The sequence below is a fragment of the Haliotis asinina genome, chromosome 8 (assembly GCF_037392515.1).
Source record: "Haliotis asinina isolate JCU_RB_2024 chromosome 8, JCU_Hal_asi_v2, whole genome shotgun sequence".
NCBI lineage: Eukaryota > Metazoa > Mollusca > Gastropoda > Lepetellida > Haliotidae > Haliotis > Haliotis asinina.
The window spans coordinates 50,480,566-50,496,440 of record NC_090287.1 but is presented as its reverse complement, the minus strand read 5'-3'; the positions used below and the strand labels follow the sequence as shown (position 1 = coordinate 50,496,440).

General features: G+C 42.3%; 2 protein-coding genes across 2 annotated transcripts in view; one reads left to right on the top strand and one right to left on the bottom strand.

The window, feature by feature from the left end:
- Positions 1–1,950, top strand: part of LOC137293467 (TPR repeat-containing protein DDB_G0287407-like) — an 81,967-nt gene extending 80,017 nt beyond the window's left edge. The window contains exon 27 of the mRNA XM_067824021.1: positions 721–1,950. Coding sequence (XP_067680122.1) covers positions 721–768 — 48 coding nt within the window. The 3' untranslated portion in view covers positions 769–1,950. The remainder of the gene's footprint in view (positions 1–720) is intronic.
- Positions 1,951–2,631: 681 nt separating this feature from the next.
- LOC137294074 (nuclear valosin-containing protein-like) overlaps positions 2,632–15,875 on the bottom strand; it is a 38,261-nt gene continuing 25,017 nt past the window's right edge. Inside the window, exons 17-24 of the mRNA XM_067825008.1 lie at positions 6,726–6,830; positions 6,215–6,277; positions 5,777–5,899; positions 5,329–5,428; positions 4,835–4,941; positions 4,111–4,187; positions 3,186–3,342; positions 2,632–2,729 (exon numbers count right to left, since the gene is read on the bottom strand). Coding sequence (XP_067681109.1) covers positions 2,685–2,729; positions 3,186–3,342; positions 4,111–4,187; positions 4,835–4,941; positions 5,329–5,428; positions 5,777–5,899; positions 6,215–6,277; positions 6,726–6,830 — 777 coding nt within the window. The 3' untranslated portion in view covers positions 2,632–2,684. The remainder of the gene's footprint in view (positions 2,730–3,185; positions 3,343–4,110; positions 4,188–4,834; positions 4,942–5,328; positions 5,429–5,776; positions 5,900–6,214; positions 6,278–6,725; positions 6,831–15,875) is intronic.

The window sequence follows — 15,875 nt, the reverse complement described above, 5'->3', positions numbered from 1 at the left end:
TAATATGCGAAAAAGTGACACATTGTTTCAGAATTTTTCACACCATAGTCTCATTGGTCACCCTAAGATGCTGGGATATTTTATTACAAACAGACAAGGAATACCAGGGATATTTTCAAAGAACGGCATGTGATTGTTGTCTAGTCTCCTCACTGTTTAGGGTGAAGAAATTCTGCTAATGCTGCCAGGAGCCCAGTCCCCTTGTCCATCATGGTTGGAAGAGCGGGTGCTGACCAATTTGCAGCTTGGTTTCATGATTAGACCGTTTATTATTCGCTCCGCAGTAGGGCCCTTTAAGTTTTCTAATTTGTCCACCAATACTGCTGAAAGGTCAGACCATAATTTTGCTGTTTTTTTATCTTCTTGATGACCTCTGCATGCTCTTTGGGTTTGTACAAATCATCTGAACATGATCATCTAGCACCAACATATACATGCTCATGTCATCACAGTTGACTAAAATGGGGATTGGGTAGTCAGGCAGTGTGACTCAATTGATAGTCTGTCATCCTACAAACTGGCATGTGATATTGGTTATGTTTTCAACCCCTGGGTTGCTTTCAACTGCATAACTGCTAGAGTGCTGTATAATACCAACAAAACATATTCTATTACTTTACAGATATGATGCTCCACTTGGTGGCTGCATATGTCAGATTGCAAACCTTTGGATTATCTGATATGACCAGTACCTCTCTCACACCATGTGATTTGTTTCAGGTGGATGCACTCAAGGAAAAGTTGGATACTGAAGCAAAGCTACAATGAATACAAAGATATTTGGATGAGGTACACCCAAATACTGATACTCCTGGAGCATAGTATTCTGTTCTGCTAACATCAGTGACAACTCCCACCATTTCACTCTCATACCAGTATCCACATCACACCTCCTTTAATATATTCAGACCTCACTACTGTTTGTACATTTATATATTTATATGTAAGATCATCATTAATCCAATGCATTCTTTGTTAACCTTATCATTACCCACAGCAGTGCTTTGACTCCAGACCAGGGTGGTGATGCACAACCTTGTTAAGATATGGGAGTTATATTTGCACTAGCCTTCAGACAAACAAGTGGATGATAGATAGACAGATATTGCGATAACATACAACTAAGTGAAGTGGTGTGCCCACTGAATCCCTCATGTTGTAAGCCAGTACAGTACTGGTGTAAGCCTGGCACTTTATGTTCTTTTTACCATTCATAGAGCTGCCAGATGTCTGTGATCTTATCTTCACTGTTAGCCTTTTTTTTATCCTTTTACCTTTTTGTAAATGAAACATTTAGTTTCCTTGTTACTGTTGAAAGGTACTTGTGATGATTTTTCATCGTACCTTGTTTTGTATGTCTTTTTATGAGTGAATGGCATGTAATTGGTTTCTCAGTTGGTCAATCAGCACTGTTGCTGTCCATTGTGATCCATCTGTCATGAAGCCAATAGACAATTACATTTTACATAGTTGATACATGTTAGAGGGTTTGGTTTTCATGCCTCATGCAATACAGTCCTACCTCATAGGCTGTTAATATTTTTTTACACTTTTTTCATTAAACTTTGTACTTTACTTTCCTTTATTTTTTCCTGACATAGAAATACTCATTTTATATTCATACTTCCAGAATTGAAAACAGATGTGACTTTTATATTTGATCTCATATTTTTAGAATTGTTTCTGCTGTTTACACTGAATTTTGATTTGTATATTTTTTATGGCTTTCTGTAAGAATTTATATATCAGTGTTATAATATTGCATACCAGGTCTCAACTACTCTTAACAAGACACACATGGGGGCCTGGTTTGTTTCAAGAAGTTACTGTTTTGTAGAATGCTTATTCTGTTGATAATAAATGTTGCGATCTCTTAAAACTATTTACAAAGTTATTTAATTCATTTGCTGTTATTTGTACACTCTGACCTTGAATAAAATATTGTCCACATCATATTATTATTTAAGTTGCAATTACCAAGTAACAAAACAGTGAAAATGCAAAACAATGTCATATCACTGTGCTGGCCTCATGTTATTTGTTTCAATGGTTTGAATGAATGTGAGGTCAATACCTTGTTTAGCAGCAACCAACACAACTTAGTTACAGGGATACATAATCATGCAAGTGACATAAGTGAGTAAAAACAATGATTGAAAACATAAGCAATGACACACACTATCCAGGTACAATCACAAGACACAAATGTTTCATCCACTCATTACAGAGATTTTTGTGGAAAGTCTGACCACGAATATACCACAAATCTAGAAGAAAAATGCAATAACACAATTGTTTGAATATGTACAGTGTACTTTCAATGTAATAAAAGTTTTAATTTTCTCTGCAACTGAAGCTCCTCAAAACATCCCACGAAAATTCAGGTTAAAATTCAGTAAGCCATGGTTGTCATAAACGGTGACTCATGGAATCATGTGGTCAGGCTTGTTGACTTGGTTGATACATGCCATCATAGTCCTGTTGTGTATACAGATGCTCATGTTGTTGAACACTGCACTGTCTGGTCCAGACTTGACTATTTACAGACCACTGCCATATAGTTGGATTACTGCGGTGTGCGGCGTAAAGCTAAACTCAATCACTCTTCGAAATCAGAAATAACTATCACTGTTGAATATGACATGACTTTTATTTACATAGACTATGTACAGATTGCACAATTTTCAAGATCTTAAAGAATCTTTCATTCTTAAGTATTTTTCTTGATCCTGCAAAGAAAATTTCAAGTGTTAATCTTCATGTATCAAAATATCACGTCTCAATAATGATTTTAAAATCAAGACTGACATTGACTCAGTTCATATGAAGTATGAACATCGAAAAGAAATATAAACTAATTAGGACCATATACTAATTAGTAAGCAGCAGTTCCAGTGATATCACAACAGCAATATGTCAAGACCACAGCACAACTGATCACACACCTTACCCACAACGTGCACTTCTTGGCTGTGATTTCGAATCTGTGACATCTTTTAACTATCGTGAATTGATCACTTAGGCTCACTCTTTGCACCATTTTCCTTGTTAAACGTAAAACAAAAATCACCCCATTTATACTCCTCGTATAAAACTAGCCAACAGATTGTTTTTATCATTTTCTCAGAGGCTGCAACAGCAAACTGAAATGTATCCACACAAATTACCCATTAGTAAAGAAATACCTTTTTGGAGACTGATGACTTGACATTGTTGAAGGCAGACTCGAAGTGTTGTGCTGTGACACTGACTGTTGCAGGGCGGTCAGAGGCAGGCAGTTTGATGATTTCTTTTAGTGCTGTCACTGATGCTTCCCTCACCAATGCAGCCAGATCAGCTCCACTGTGGAAGTAAGCAAGTAATGGGAAGTGGAACTATGACTAAGAATTTATGTCTGAATGGGGCCCTATTCCTTCCCAGTTAGTGATTTTTTAATCAATAACATACCATGGTAAAGCTTAGATATCATCTATGTACGATATAAGTCAGCACTGACATCTAAATCCAAATATATAAAACTTGAAATTGCAGGAACTAGCACTTGTCTTGCATAAAAATTGTTGGGACTGTCAACTTGCCAAAAACTAGCACCCATGTAATGCACCTTTGAACAGTATTTCAATTATGGCATTGATCGTAAAAAAAAAAAAAACCAAAAAAAAAACCAATTCTTTGTGACATTTTGTGTTACCAATTATTGTAAAAAAATGCAGAGTCAGTATAGCTATATCTATGAAGAGTGCTTATCGTGTCTACATCTGAAGGTTTTAGAATATAATATATTACTTGTCTGGGTAATGCAGAGAAACAACTCTGAATATCGAGTTTGGAGGCATTTTGGCAGATCCATAAACTTGCAGTCAGAGAAAATAAAGTCTTACTTTAATGATAGTTCATGACAAACTGGGTCAGTTATTTCAATACAACATTATTTCAAAACATGCCTTGGTGGGTGGATGGTGTGTTCTGCCAAAGTATACAATATTTCAGAAATATCACAATGCCAATCATTAAGTTTAGACCAACATATGTCAAATAAAATGTATCTTCTCTGTGTGCCAGAATTCCAAACAGGCATTAGATATTGTGTTTGGGGGAAAGGGGACTTACGTGAATCCCTCAGATCTTGGATCAATGGACACTGTGGTAAGACTGACATCTGGTGCCAGTTGTGGCTTGGTTCCATTCTAAAATATACACATTGTTGTAATTCTGTAATACAGGTTACACTTGAACATAGATCTACAACAGCCACATGAAATGTTACACTTTTGGGATACAATTTTGAGTAAATATTGAGAACTGTTATTTGACATTCAAATCTTATCCTTGCATCATCTCAGAAAGACACATGCTCAGAAAACAAATGAATATCAGAACAGTTATCATTTGCTACTGACATGTTCATGTTATTTTTTTTCTTTGTAGAAGAAATAAAAAAAATATTCTTTGTAGAATGATTATTAACATTTTGCTGGACTGAAAACTGGGACAGTGCTTGTTGACATACAGCGATATGTCTATGATAAACTGTAGAGTTATAACAGATTGTATAACAGTACCAATGCTTTGTGAATGAGAGCCCTAAACACACATCCCCATGTTACAAACAAATATTGACATTGTCAAACACATTATATTTCCAAATGATTCCTCCCTAACAATGATTTGTAAGCTTCTGGTGCTTGGGATTTAACATTTAACTCCCCATTTATATTCAGTTCAACTCTTTGTCTGAATGTTGAACTTTTGAAACTTTCCTTTTCACATAAAAAACAAAAGCTTTATTACGTTGTAGTATCAAACATATTCCACTGTTCTAACATAAAGCTACCTTGGTGATGGTATTGAGAATATCCAGCCGGTCTTCCTGTGATGGCAGCCCCACATACAGCAACTTATCCAGTCTACCAGGGCGCAGGATGGCTGGATCAATTATGTCTGAAAAGATCACACAGTAATACAAACAGCAAGGAGAGCAATTTCAAATAATGTGCTGTTCTTGTGTTGTCTACTCAAACAGGAGAACTGACATACCAGTTAACTTGGATTGATAATGTTGCTTAATGTGACAAGTCACTTCAGATACGTAATGCCAGGTAATGTTATCTGGTTACATGAGGTCCAGTAGTATGAAACTATTTACAAGTGTAGAAGAAGTAACTGCTATAATTTTAAGTACTCTTTTACCACACTTTGAAGGCAAAATGTTTCTATTTTAAAGTGATCATGTTAGGGTGATTCATAATTTATCATGATATGCCATGTGGTAAAAATCCTCCTTATAGCCACATCCTGATGATGAGTGAAAAGGATTGAACAAATTACCTGGTCTGTTTGTGGCAGCCATAATGAAGACTTGTTTACGAGATTCCAGCCCATCCATCTCCGTCAACATTTGATTGACAACTCGCACACTTGGACCTCCCTGAGGACAAATAGGATACAGTGTACCACTGAAACCATGACAATGAGAAGCTGCAGGTGCACATACTGTTTGAAGGACTGTACTTGTTGTGTGTTTGAGTAAAAAAACATGACAAAACCAAAAGACATGAGAATATAAATGGTGTTTTGTTTGCTGCGATTTAATAAGCATTGCATCATGAATGATTCATTCAGGAAATAATCAAAACAAAGATATATTAGAGAATCTAGGTACAATTCATCTTGCAAAGTAATCTTTAATTACATTCTAAGGCCAATCATATTTTACATGGAATAACATGGCAAGATGAACAAATATCTTGTTGGTCTATCCTCCTGTAGACGGTACCTCTCCAGAGCCTGAACGCTTGGGACAAAGAGCATCAAGCTCATCAAAGAAGATGACACATGGGGAGGAGTTCCGAGCCCTTTGGAAGACCTGCCTTACTGCTCTCTCACTTTCACCAACATACTGAAATATTTAGTTCAATCATTTCATTATTCCATGGATCTGTTCTTTTTTTACAGTTTAATCATATCCAACTAATTATACTTTGACTAAAAAACTAATTTACCTGCAGAGGTACTGAGGGCTCATATGTAAGAGCAATCAACCATGTGTTTATCTAAGATGCATGACTTATGGGGTGACACCAACAAAACTACTTTGTTGGCATGCCTACAGAGTGAGTGAGTAATTATTTCATGTCATATCAGCTTAACGTAACAAAACATGGAACATATTCTTGGGAAAGCATTTTGCATGATAACTCTTTGTGAAGCTCACCATGTTAAGCAACTCTGGTCCCTTGACTGAAATAAAGTTGATTCCAGATTCATTCGCTATTGCCTAGAAAACAAAATATCATGACTATGAATATAAGTAACTCTCAAGTGTTGTCTGTATTTCAGTTTTGTAATATTGCTACTGCTCCTAACAATACACATACACATACTCAACATCACACAATGTCCAGGTTCAAATTTTACGAGAGGCTGTTTCCACTGGAAAAACATTTTTCTAGTCACTGAAACATATACCACAGAAATCAATACCTACATACTTGCTATTTATTATACATACCCCAATACTTGATTATCATATGTCTTTGACATTAAATTTTCATAATTAGTGACCTTCCTAGTTATGTGCCATGGTACCATAAGGATGTGGATCATTGCTCATGCTATGGACCCCTGATTCAAATGTCACTCATGATATCATTTCAGCCACATGATTTCATTGATATTGATCAGTCCCTTCCTCAAATCCACTGAGCAGCTAACTGCTTGTTTACCTTGGCCAGGAGGGTCTTGCCACACCCTGGAGGTCCTGACAACAGTATCCCTGGAGGGCTGGTCAACCCTAGTGATTGGAACTCTGTTTGGTGTCGCACTGGCGCCTTGAGACAAAGGGTAAAATGTGAGAGGTAAGTCACTGACAAAACAAACAGTACAGAAAGTCAGACTCAGGAAACAATTTTGTGTAATTGTGCCATAATAACATGGACTGTTATTAATGTTTCCAGCCAAGATTTGGTTATTTACAGGCCAGTGTTTATGCTGACTGTAGCAGTAACAGTAGTATAGGGAATAGGGGTTTTAAAACACTTTCAAGAAATGTCTCTACAAAGCCTTATTTACTAAATAAGGCTTTGGTTGGGCCATTAGCTCTTGCTACTATTACCCCTACTACAAAAAAGTTGGCGGTAATTACTGTGCCTTGGTAGGAGGTAACACTGTGCCATACGGTACGATCAATAATTCTTCTCTTACAAACCCCCTACCCGGCCCATCCCTCAAGTAGTACAAGTTAGGTTCGTCGGCTTTTATATCCACTTTATCTATGTTGTAAGTTTTGACTGACCATATAGGATCGGTGGCTCGCTTACGACTATCGCCCTCGTGTTCCCCCGGCTGGTATAGATACCTCACACTATAAAAAGTTGGCGGCCTATGTCATATTTATATCGATGAAACAGTTTAACGTGAACCGCCTACGATCTCTTTGGTGTTCATAATAAAGGCTTGCTGGGCTTTTTGTATCCCCTGTTCTATGTACTTTTTTTTCTCGTCCTCGCTGATAGCAGACTTACGAGACTTGGATCGAATATCTTGTTTCATTCCGTTATATTTTTTGAGTTCAGAGAGGATTGAACGAAACTCCTCTTCTGAGATCTTACTATCAGAGAGTGCCGTGGAAATACGCTCACTCACTGTGTTCAGCTTTGCTTCGGCCAGAACCCTGATCTCGTCGTGTTTCAATGCCTTACGATGCAGTCTGCGTGATACTAACTTAAGCGCCAACCCTGCCAACCCTGCCACCCCAGCCGTTATTTCAATACCTAGCACTATAGGTGCAGCCACGATGGTAGCCAACAACCCAACGCCTGCCGCCCCTAGTCCCATGCTGGTTGCCATAAGGGTAGTGTCAACCCCGTCCACGATATTGAAAGCTCTATTGTACTTTTTACATAGTGCTTTCCGCGTGTCACGGTCTTGTTCTAGTTGACGTTTCACATCACATAACTGTCTCAAGCGGAACCCATCTACGGTTTCCAGCGTCTTCGCTACTTCCTCTACGACTGGGTACAGACCCATCCTATAATATATATTTTGGAAGATATTTTAATTGGGGTTCAGTTAAAAGTCTATCAATGAATTTGAAGTCTACAAGTTCTAGACAACTAGTCAGGGTAATAGGTGAGAATCTAATAGGCTTTCCTGTTGTAATAGAAACCCCACGGAGGCTTATTAAGCTGGTTATAGGACCAGTGGGGGTATCCTGTTGTATAATAATACGACAATATTGGTGTATGTGTTCGTCATACCAGTGGATTGACACCCCGGGTAAAATTTGGCATACTCTTGGGGGGTTTTCATTACCTAAAACCCAAAAGAAGACTTCTATGATGAGTGTGAAAGGGGAGAATCTTCTATTAACAAGATTTTCGATATAAGGATTATTGCTAAATGTTAATTTATTTTTTACTATAGTCCTTAACCCATTTTTTTCGATATCTCCTGATATCATGTGTACTAATCCCATCTCCGGAATGAAATCCCCGGGCCAGATACCGTTGTTCCTAATCTTAGAGATACGCCCCAATTCGTCTATTGTGATATAAGGTGAGGTGAGTGTTAAGTTGATCAGCCATTTGGGCTCTTTAAAATCTGATAACGGCACCCGTCTGTACACGTTGTCTTTGAAGTGCAGGATGTATAATTCATCTTCCTCACCAGGCTGATCGAATCCCTCCGTGTCTCCTAGGTCGTTAAGCGTAGTGTTGGGATGATGACTAGTCATTATTATACTATTACGATATAATTTCCAACTGGTTTTCTGATAATAATTCATGGGTTAACTTCATACCTATGAAGTGTATGTTGTCAGGCAGGAAGATATTGGTTAGTGATATCTTATTTTCCACGATCACGTTGACCCCCTGCAGACTGGTCTTGGAGTCGACACCCGTCCGCACGTAAACATTGCAAACTTGAAACTGATGTTGTTTGCCCCACCCGAGTTTGATCCCCTTCACGATCTCGACATCATTCCCCGATGGTTCCCCTAGGTAGACTTTGATGAACAGTGTTCCGTTTGCCGGTAGACTCTCTAGTACCTTGGCCACGCCTTCGAATTCAGACACCAACTGCAATTTCACGTTTTGTATGGCCGGTTTACTCGATAGCATGTGGGCTGCTATATTGTTGATGGGGCTGACGACTACGCTACGTCTCTGAGTTGGGACGTAAGCCACAAGCAGGATTCCATTGTTCACGACTTTGTTTAGGTGGTTGTCTTTGTTATCCGTGAACACGTAAGGGGAGACGAGTCTAATGTTGAGAAACCAGTCGTCTTTATCGGGTAACAACACCCACTTGTCATCTTCGGTGAAGACGAGTATATATGGTTTGTTTTTGACGACGGTAGTGCTCTCAACATCGTCTAAGTCGAACAGTTTACCCCCGAACGATGGGTATATTACCCAATTATTATCACCGGTGTTGACAAGGGTGTACTTAGTGTTGACTGTTGCTCTTGTGGTATCTACTATATCACTTAGGGTTCCACCGGAGGGGATTTCAACGCGTTTGTAAATGTTGTTTTTCAGTTGCAAGGCATACGATTTACCATCTACTCCGGGAGCGTCGAAACCGCGTGTGTCTCCGAGGTCGGAGATCCCGATATTGACGCATTTTTTCACTCCGGGCCCTTGTGCGCTGGTCATGTTACATGAAGTGTTAAGCTGAGGTATCCTATATTTACAGGATTATGATTTATATCTAACACCGATATTGTCAGCTCAGGTATGTTGCCCTGGGTTAATCTCTTATACTGCCGTGGTGAAAACGACTCGGTTCTACCGTCGTTAAATTTCTCAGTTTTCACCGGCACTGCTCTCAGTATAGTGGAAGGGTGACCTCCTTGAATGTTGTACGTTGTGCTCACCTGATCGAGATGAATGTACAGCTCTCGGTACGGTACTAGATCGGGTAACTTCGTGCCTGTGACGGTTGTTGTTGGTTTTATCTCGTCAGGAGACATACCGAGTATCCTCGCTAATGGTCGGCCGAGCCTCAATGAGGTTCTTCCGTTGTTGATTAACACCACTGTACCGTTTGAGTCGTTCATCTTGAGTTCGGCTCCCAGGGGTTTGAAGACCTCGTCGTTTAGAGAGCACACACTGTAGTAGCCGTCAGTTATCTGACTGCGAGTTCCACTGACGAACAGCTTATTGTTGCTGATATTAATGTTAGTCCATTGCGGTAGGTAGGTGATATCGCAGAGTGCGACTTCGAGTTGACCTGACGTGTTATCGATCGCGTGCGTCAGCTGAACGGCCTCACCGCTCGTTATTCCTGGAAGTGTTATGTACATGTTAGAGTATATATGCTCATTATATAATAGTTTTAAAATGTATTCCCCTGGTGTGTTTTACCCTAAACTGGACGTAGATTTCTCCCCCATGAAGATCGTGGTTGCTCCTGAGTTGTATTTCAATGCCCAGCTTTTAGATGTGTTCGATAAGTATAAGCTTTCGGTGACTAACATCGAGGCAGTCCACGCTTGGTTCAACAACCCTATGCAGTTCTGGCAGAATCAATTCAACTTTGCCGTGTGGTGTGCTACAACGGGGTGTGGTGTGACATTGGCCGACACTCGGCGTGGACCGCTGAGTCAGTCTGTGTTCAAGTTCCACGTGTACTACCAGGTCAGACGTATCCTTAAAGAGATCAGCGCCCCCCTCCCACAGGACAAAGCGTGGGGCGCAACAAACAACCCGTACGATAGACGGGCCTACGAACGTATTTGCAATGAATTCGAAATAAACCCGAAGACGGATTGGCGTTTGCAGGGGCCGAACCACGGGTTGGGTATTCCTTATGATGGCGCGCGATCAGTGAAAGAAGTCAGTGATGATTTACTGAAACGAGATATACTACGCCAGGACTTTGCTTTGTCGAGTAATGAATGGAGGGATGATCGTATGAACTTTAAAGGTGGTGTTGCTTTCACAGTCCAGAAAGTGGAGCAGTCAACCGCAGACGGGTGGAAAATGTTCATGCTGGACACGTCGAAAGGATTCACTCGTGCCGGGGTAGTCAGGTTGAACGACTCGATTCGAACGTACGTGTGGGCGCTGTTGGGTGCGCAGTCGATGACGCGTTCCAACATCCTCGGTAAGGGAACTGCTTACGACGCTCAGAAACAGTTCGTTTCCAACGTTGAGGATGCTATCAATTCTCCAGTTGATCTCCCGAGGGCCATCGACCGTTACCAAAACGTGTTAGAATATGCCAGATCGAAAGTCAATTACGTGTTCGGCGTGGGGTTGTGCATGGCTCCGAGTGATATGCAACTGAGAATAAAAAAAGTGGTGGGTTATAACAACAAAATAGTCATAGCCACGGAGGACCAAAAGTTGGGTATCAACCCCGATATTAACACCCCCTATATCCCACACATCCCACCACGTGAAAAGGGTATAGTGGCGCCACCCCCGGAGCCTAAAGTTCATGTACCCCATATTCAGGCCTCCTATCAGCAGCATATTGATAATAAAACGGCCCTGGTGGTTGGTGGGGTAACTTTGGGGCTTATTTGGTTAAAGATTTCTTAGCCGCTACGTACACCAGACCCGCCACGGCGACGATGGCTGCCCATATGTTTTGACTGAGCCACATGGCAGTTTTAGCCAGAGCGCCCAACAACCACGAGACGATGCTACCCAGGATGCAGGGAAGGGCTTCGGCGGCTTTACCAGCCAGTTTAGCTAGGTGTTCCCCGAGTTTTTTTATCCAGTCTTTAACACCACCGCCTGTGGGAGTTCCCCCGCCGGCAGGTGTGGGGGTTCCCCCTGTCAGTGACACCACCAGGGTTGATATAATGAAACCCAATGCAGTTAGAATACTGGCGATGGTGATCCCTTGCTCCCGGAACAATATCCGAATCCTGTTGGCTAAAGTTGTATCCTCATTCAGTATTCTATCGATTGTTTCCCGAATACGACTGATCTGGGATCGAAGCTGTTCACGATTCGAGGAAGCGGCTTCCAATCGTGTACGTCTCTCGTCCTCTAAATCACGTATTCGTTCATTGATACGACGCTTCATATCATCGTTTTCAGTTTCGTTGAGTTTGGTTTTTTCCCTAGCGATGTGCTCGTCGATTTCGTTCAGTTTCCCCATGTTGTTCACGAGTTCTCCACGCACGCGTTTCACGGCTTCGTCTAAGCCGCGCAGTTCCCTTACCGGAAAGTCAAACCCCGGTAACGGTTTGTCCCAGTAGGTGCTCAACAGTTTTTCTATGCTGTCCGAGGCTTCTGTAGCACGCTGTGGTGTCATTTCATCTCTAGTGGTGAGGTGGGATCTGGTAGCTTGCAGATCTTCTTTAACGGCCTTAGGTATTGCACCACCGTAATCATGCATGTTTAGATTTTTACGGATAAATTCGACACCATGGCGGCTGGCTAGAGTTGACAAGGCCAGTGGTTTTTTATTGCTCTTGTTAAAGAGGTCAACCCCTGGGTCAGACTTAAGGCGTAGAACACCCTTTGTATCAATAAAAAAATTCTTATGGTATCGACCCTGTGGTTCAACGTAGTTTTTATCTCTTCTTAAACTTTCGTAATAATCATTTACCGTTGTTTCCAAGAGTTCTTGGTTCAATGGTGAACTAGTAAATGAGGTCTCCTGCTCATCATCGAATGCCTGGGCACTAGCGCCCGGTATCTCCGTCATATCTATGTCTTCATCCATTAGTATTAAAAATATATTTCTTTTATATAACAATGTACGGCAGAAAATTAGATCCTTTCAGAAGATTGAGAGAGCCATTAGGAGCCAGAGCCGTGTGCCAGTCGGTGACCATCACCAACAATCCCAGCAAGATAGACCAGAATCAAACTCTGCTGGTTAGATTTCCAAACCTTGGTGAGAATGACCTCATTGTACCAGGCACTGTTCGACTGGCGTTCAATATCACGTTGACCTCCGACAACGACAAACGCGAGCTAGTGCGTAACGTGGGTCGAGCTATCATCAAGAAAACGACAGTCAAGATCAGCGGTAACGAGGTGCTGAGCATCGACGACAGCGACGTGTTTCACTGCTACAAGGATCTCTGGAAAAGCGAGGGAGAACGAGTCAATGATGTGTACCAGGGTATCAGCAAATCAACCCGGTCGCGCATAGGGTATGCCTTCACGCAAGACCAGCTAGACAAGCTATCGGACGGTGAAAAGGCCATCGCTCGAGCATACGGGAATAGATTCTGCGTGCCGCTCGACTTCGAGTTGCTCACTGGACACGCGCCGTTTTACCAGGCCGCGCTGGGTGATAGGCTCGAATACGAGCTCACGTTTAACGACTATAGCAAAGTAGTGCGTACGCCGAACGGTGATGAGGCCAGTTATACCATAGACAACATCTCTCTGGAGTTCGACATGGTCACTAGCCCGGAGCTGGCCAGGCAGGTTCGAAGCCAGTACTCTGGGAAGATGGCTATCCTGTACGATCGCGTACTGAGGCATAGGTCAGTCGTGCGAGATAAGAGCGACACTGTGTGGAATATCAACCTGAACGTGCCGGCGCGATCGATGAAAGGTATCCTGGTCGTCCCCGTGGAGGATTACGATCCATTCCGGAGGGACAGCGAGAAGTTTTTCAACCCCGAGATTGAAAAGGTGGAAGTGACTATCGAGGGCGTGCCCAACCAGCTGTTCAGTCATGGTATGAGGCCACACCAGCAGTGGGATGAGATAAAAAAGCTACCAGTGGGGGATTATATAACAAAGGACCTGGACCTAGGCTCCGTGCAGATCGGTGAATACCTGACCACCAAGTACGCCCTATGGTTGGACATGCGATCCACGGATGATGATAAACTGCACGGTAGCGGGCGTCGTATAGATAACGGCAGCGAAGGGATAACCATTCAGATTACTAAGAAGGCTCAAACCGCTGGTAAGTTGAAATTATATCTGTACGTTATTATGGACGCGCAACTTAATATAGACAATGGGAGATTCGTGCAAGCCATCTACTAGTGGGGGAGACCCCCAGGGGTACCCACAACTCCCCACTGACCCACACTGCGCCATAGTGTGCGGGCAGACTGGCTGTGGGAAGACCGTTTTCGTGTTGGATATGTTGGAGGGTTACTACAAGGATGTGTTCGATAACATCGTTATCATGTGCCCTACTCTGAGCATGAATAAAACGTGCGCGCGACCTTGGGTGATGACGGACCCCGACGTACACAAAATCGACCCTGGAACACGCCTGCAGGACTGGTTGAAAGCTCTTCACGAGAAATTTAAAGGGGAACCGACGCTGTTCATACTGGACGACTGCAGCGCTAATCGCGAGATAACAAAAAAGAGAGACATGCTATCGTACCTGGCCTTCTCCGGCCGGCATGCAAATCACAGCGTCTGGGTGCTAACGCAGAAGTTCAACTCGGTGTTGAAAGACCTAAGGGAGCAGACGCGATGGGTGGCCTTATTTCACTGCAAGGACAGGGATTCGTTCGAGGAGTGTTTGAGAGAGAACGATGTGATGAGCAAATTAGAACGGGAACGGGTGAAGAAACAGCTCGCTGAAACTAAACACGCTAAGCTCGTGCTCAAGACCGACCAACCAGTAGCATATATAGTATGCTAAAGCTAAGCAAAGCTAAGCTAAAGCTAAGCAAAGCTAAGCAAAGCTAAGCATATAGCTATGATATTTGAAGTATTTGTCGTGTGCAACTTAACCTTCATTTCTCTGTGTTTTGTCTGCATCGGGTATTATATAGTTAAAACTAAATCTTACTTGTTATATTATAAGATGGAGTGTGAGGAATTGCTCCAACAGTTGGGGGTCTCCACCACACCCCCAGTGGGGGATTCCCCCAAGCGAGAAAAACTGGTGGCGTTGGCTGTTGGTGGCAAAGCCAAACATTACTTTGGAGACTACACCCCGGATAAAATTCACAAAATGTCAGCCGAAGAAATCGATAAGCTGTACGCTAGATACGAGTCCCGGCTCGGAGCAGAAATGACAAAGACAATAGGATCGGCTATGACCCAGATATACACCGGTATTGTATCACACTTCCTTCCCATTCCACCAGAGCGCCGACTTTACCTGTGGGAGGACCTCAAGAAAGACCCTTTTATCGAACACGCCGTGAGTTCTATCAGCTGCGGGCTGTACCACAAATATGGTATGTTGTTGGCTCCAGTGACGGCGGCGATTATCACGGCAAAACATTGTCAATTTGAGAGAAAGAATAATAATAATAGTATAGATGGATACTGCACAGGAAACCCCAGTGGACACAGTGATGGAGGAGACCCCACCCCCAACAGTAACCAGGCAGAAGAATCCTAAGAGAGTAGCTGCCGGTAAAAAACGGTGGTGTAACCAACATAAAGTGACCAACCCCCGACTGTTGTTGGCTGTAGGCGTAACTGCTGCCGTGGTTATAACATGGTTATACGTGGGGGTACCCTCCCACAGTGAGGGAAACTCTGAGGGTACCCACACGCCGCCGGCAGGCCCCACTGTCGACCCGCATATCATGTTATAATTTTAATATTTTATATCATATACATAATGTCTGAGGGGAAAACGTTCGTCAACGACGCATACCACGCCACAGTGGTCGCCAGTCTAGCCGTAGGGTACGCTCGGTTGACTAAAATGGTGCTTAAACAACCAACTATCAAGCTAGATTTCAACCTGCAGGATATGGGTATGCTCATAATGAACCTTGGTATGGCGATGGCCACAAAAGACATCCTAGTAAAACAAGGAATAATACCTGATAATATAATGAAATAAATATAGGGATGGCCACGATAGCTATGATGGTCGGTGGGGCGTTAGTGAATGCCCTGGCATTTTCCGGGAGTAATTTCCTCTTCTCGAAACTACGAGATGATCACGCGGCTGAAATA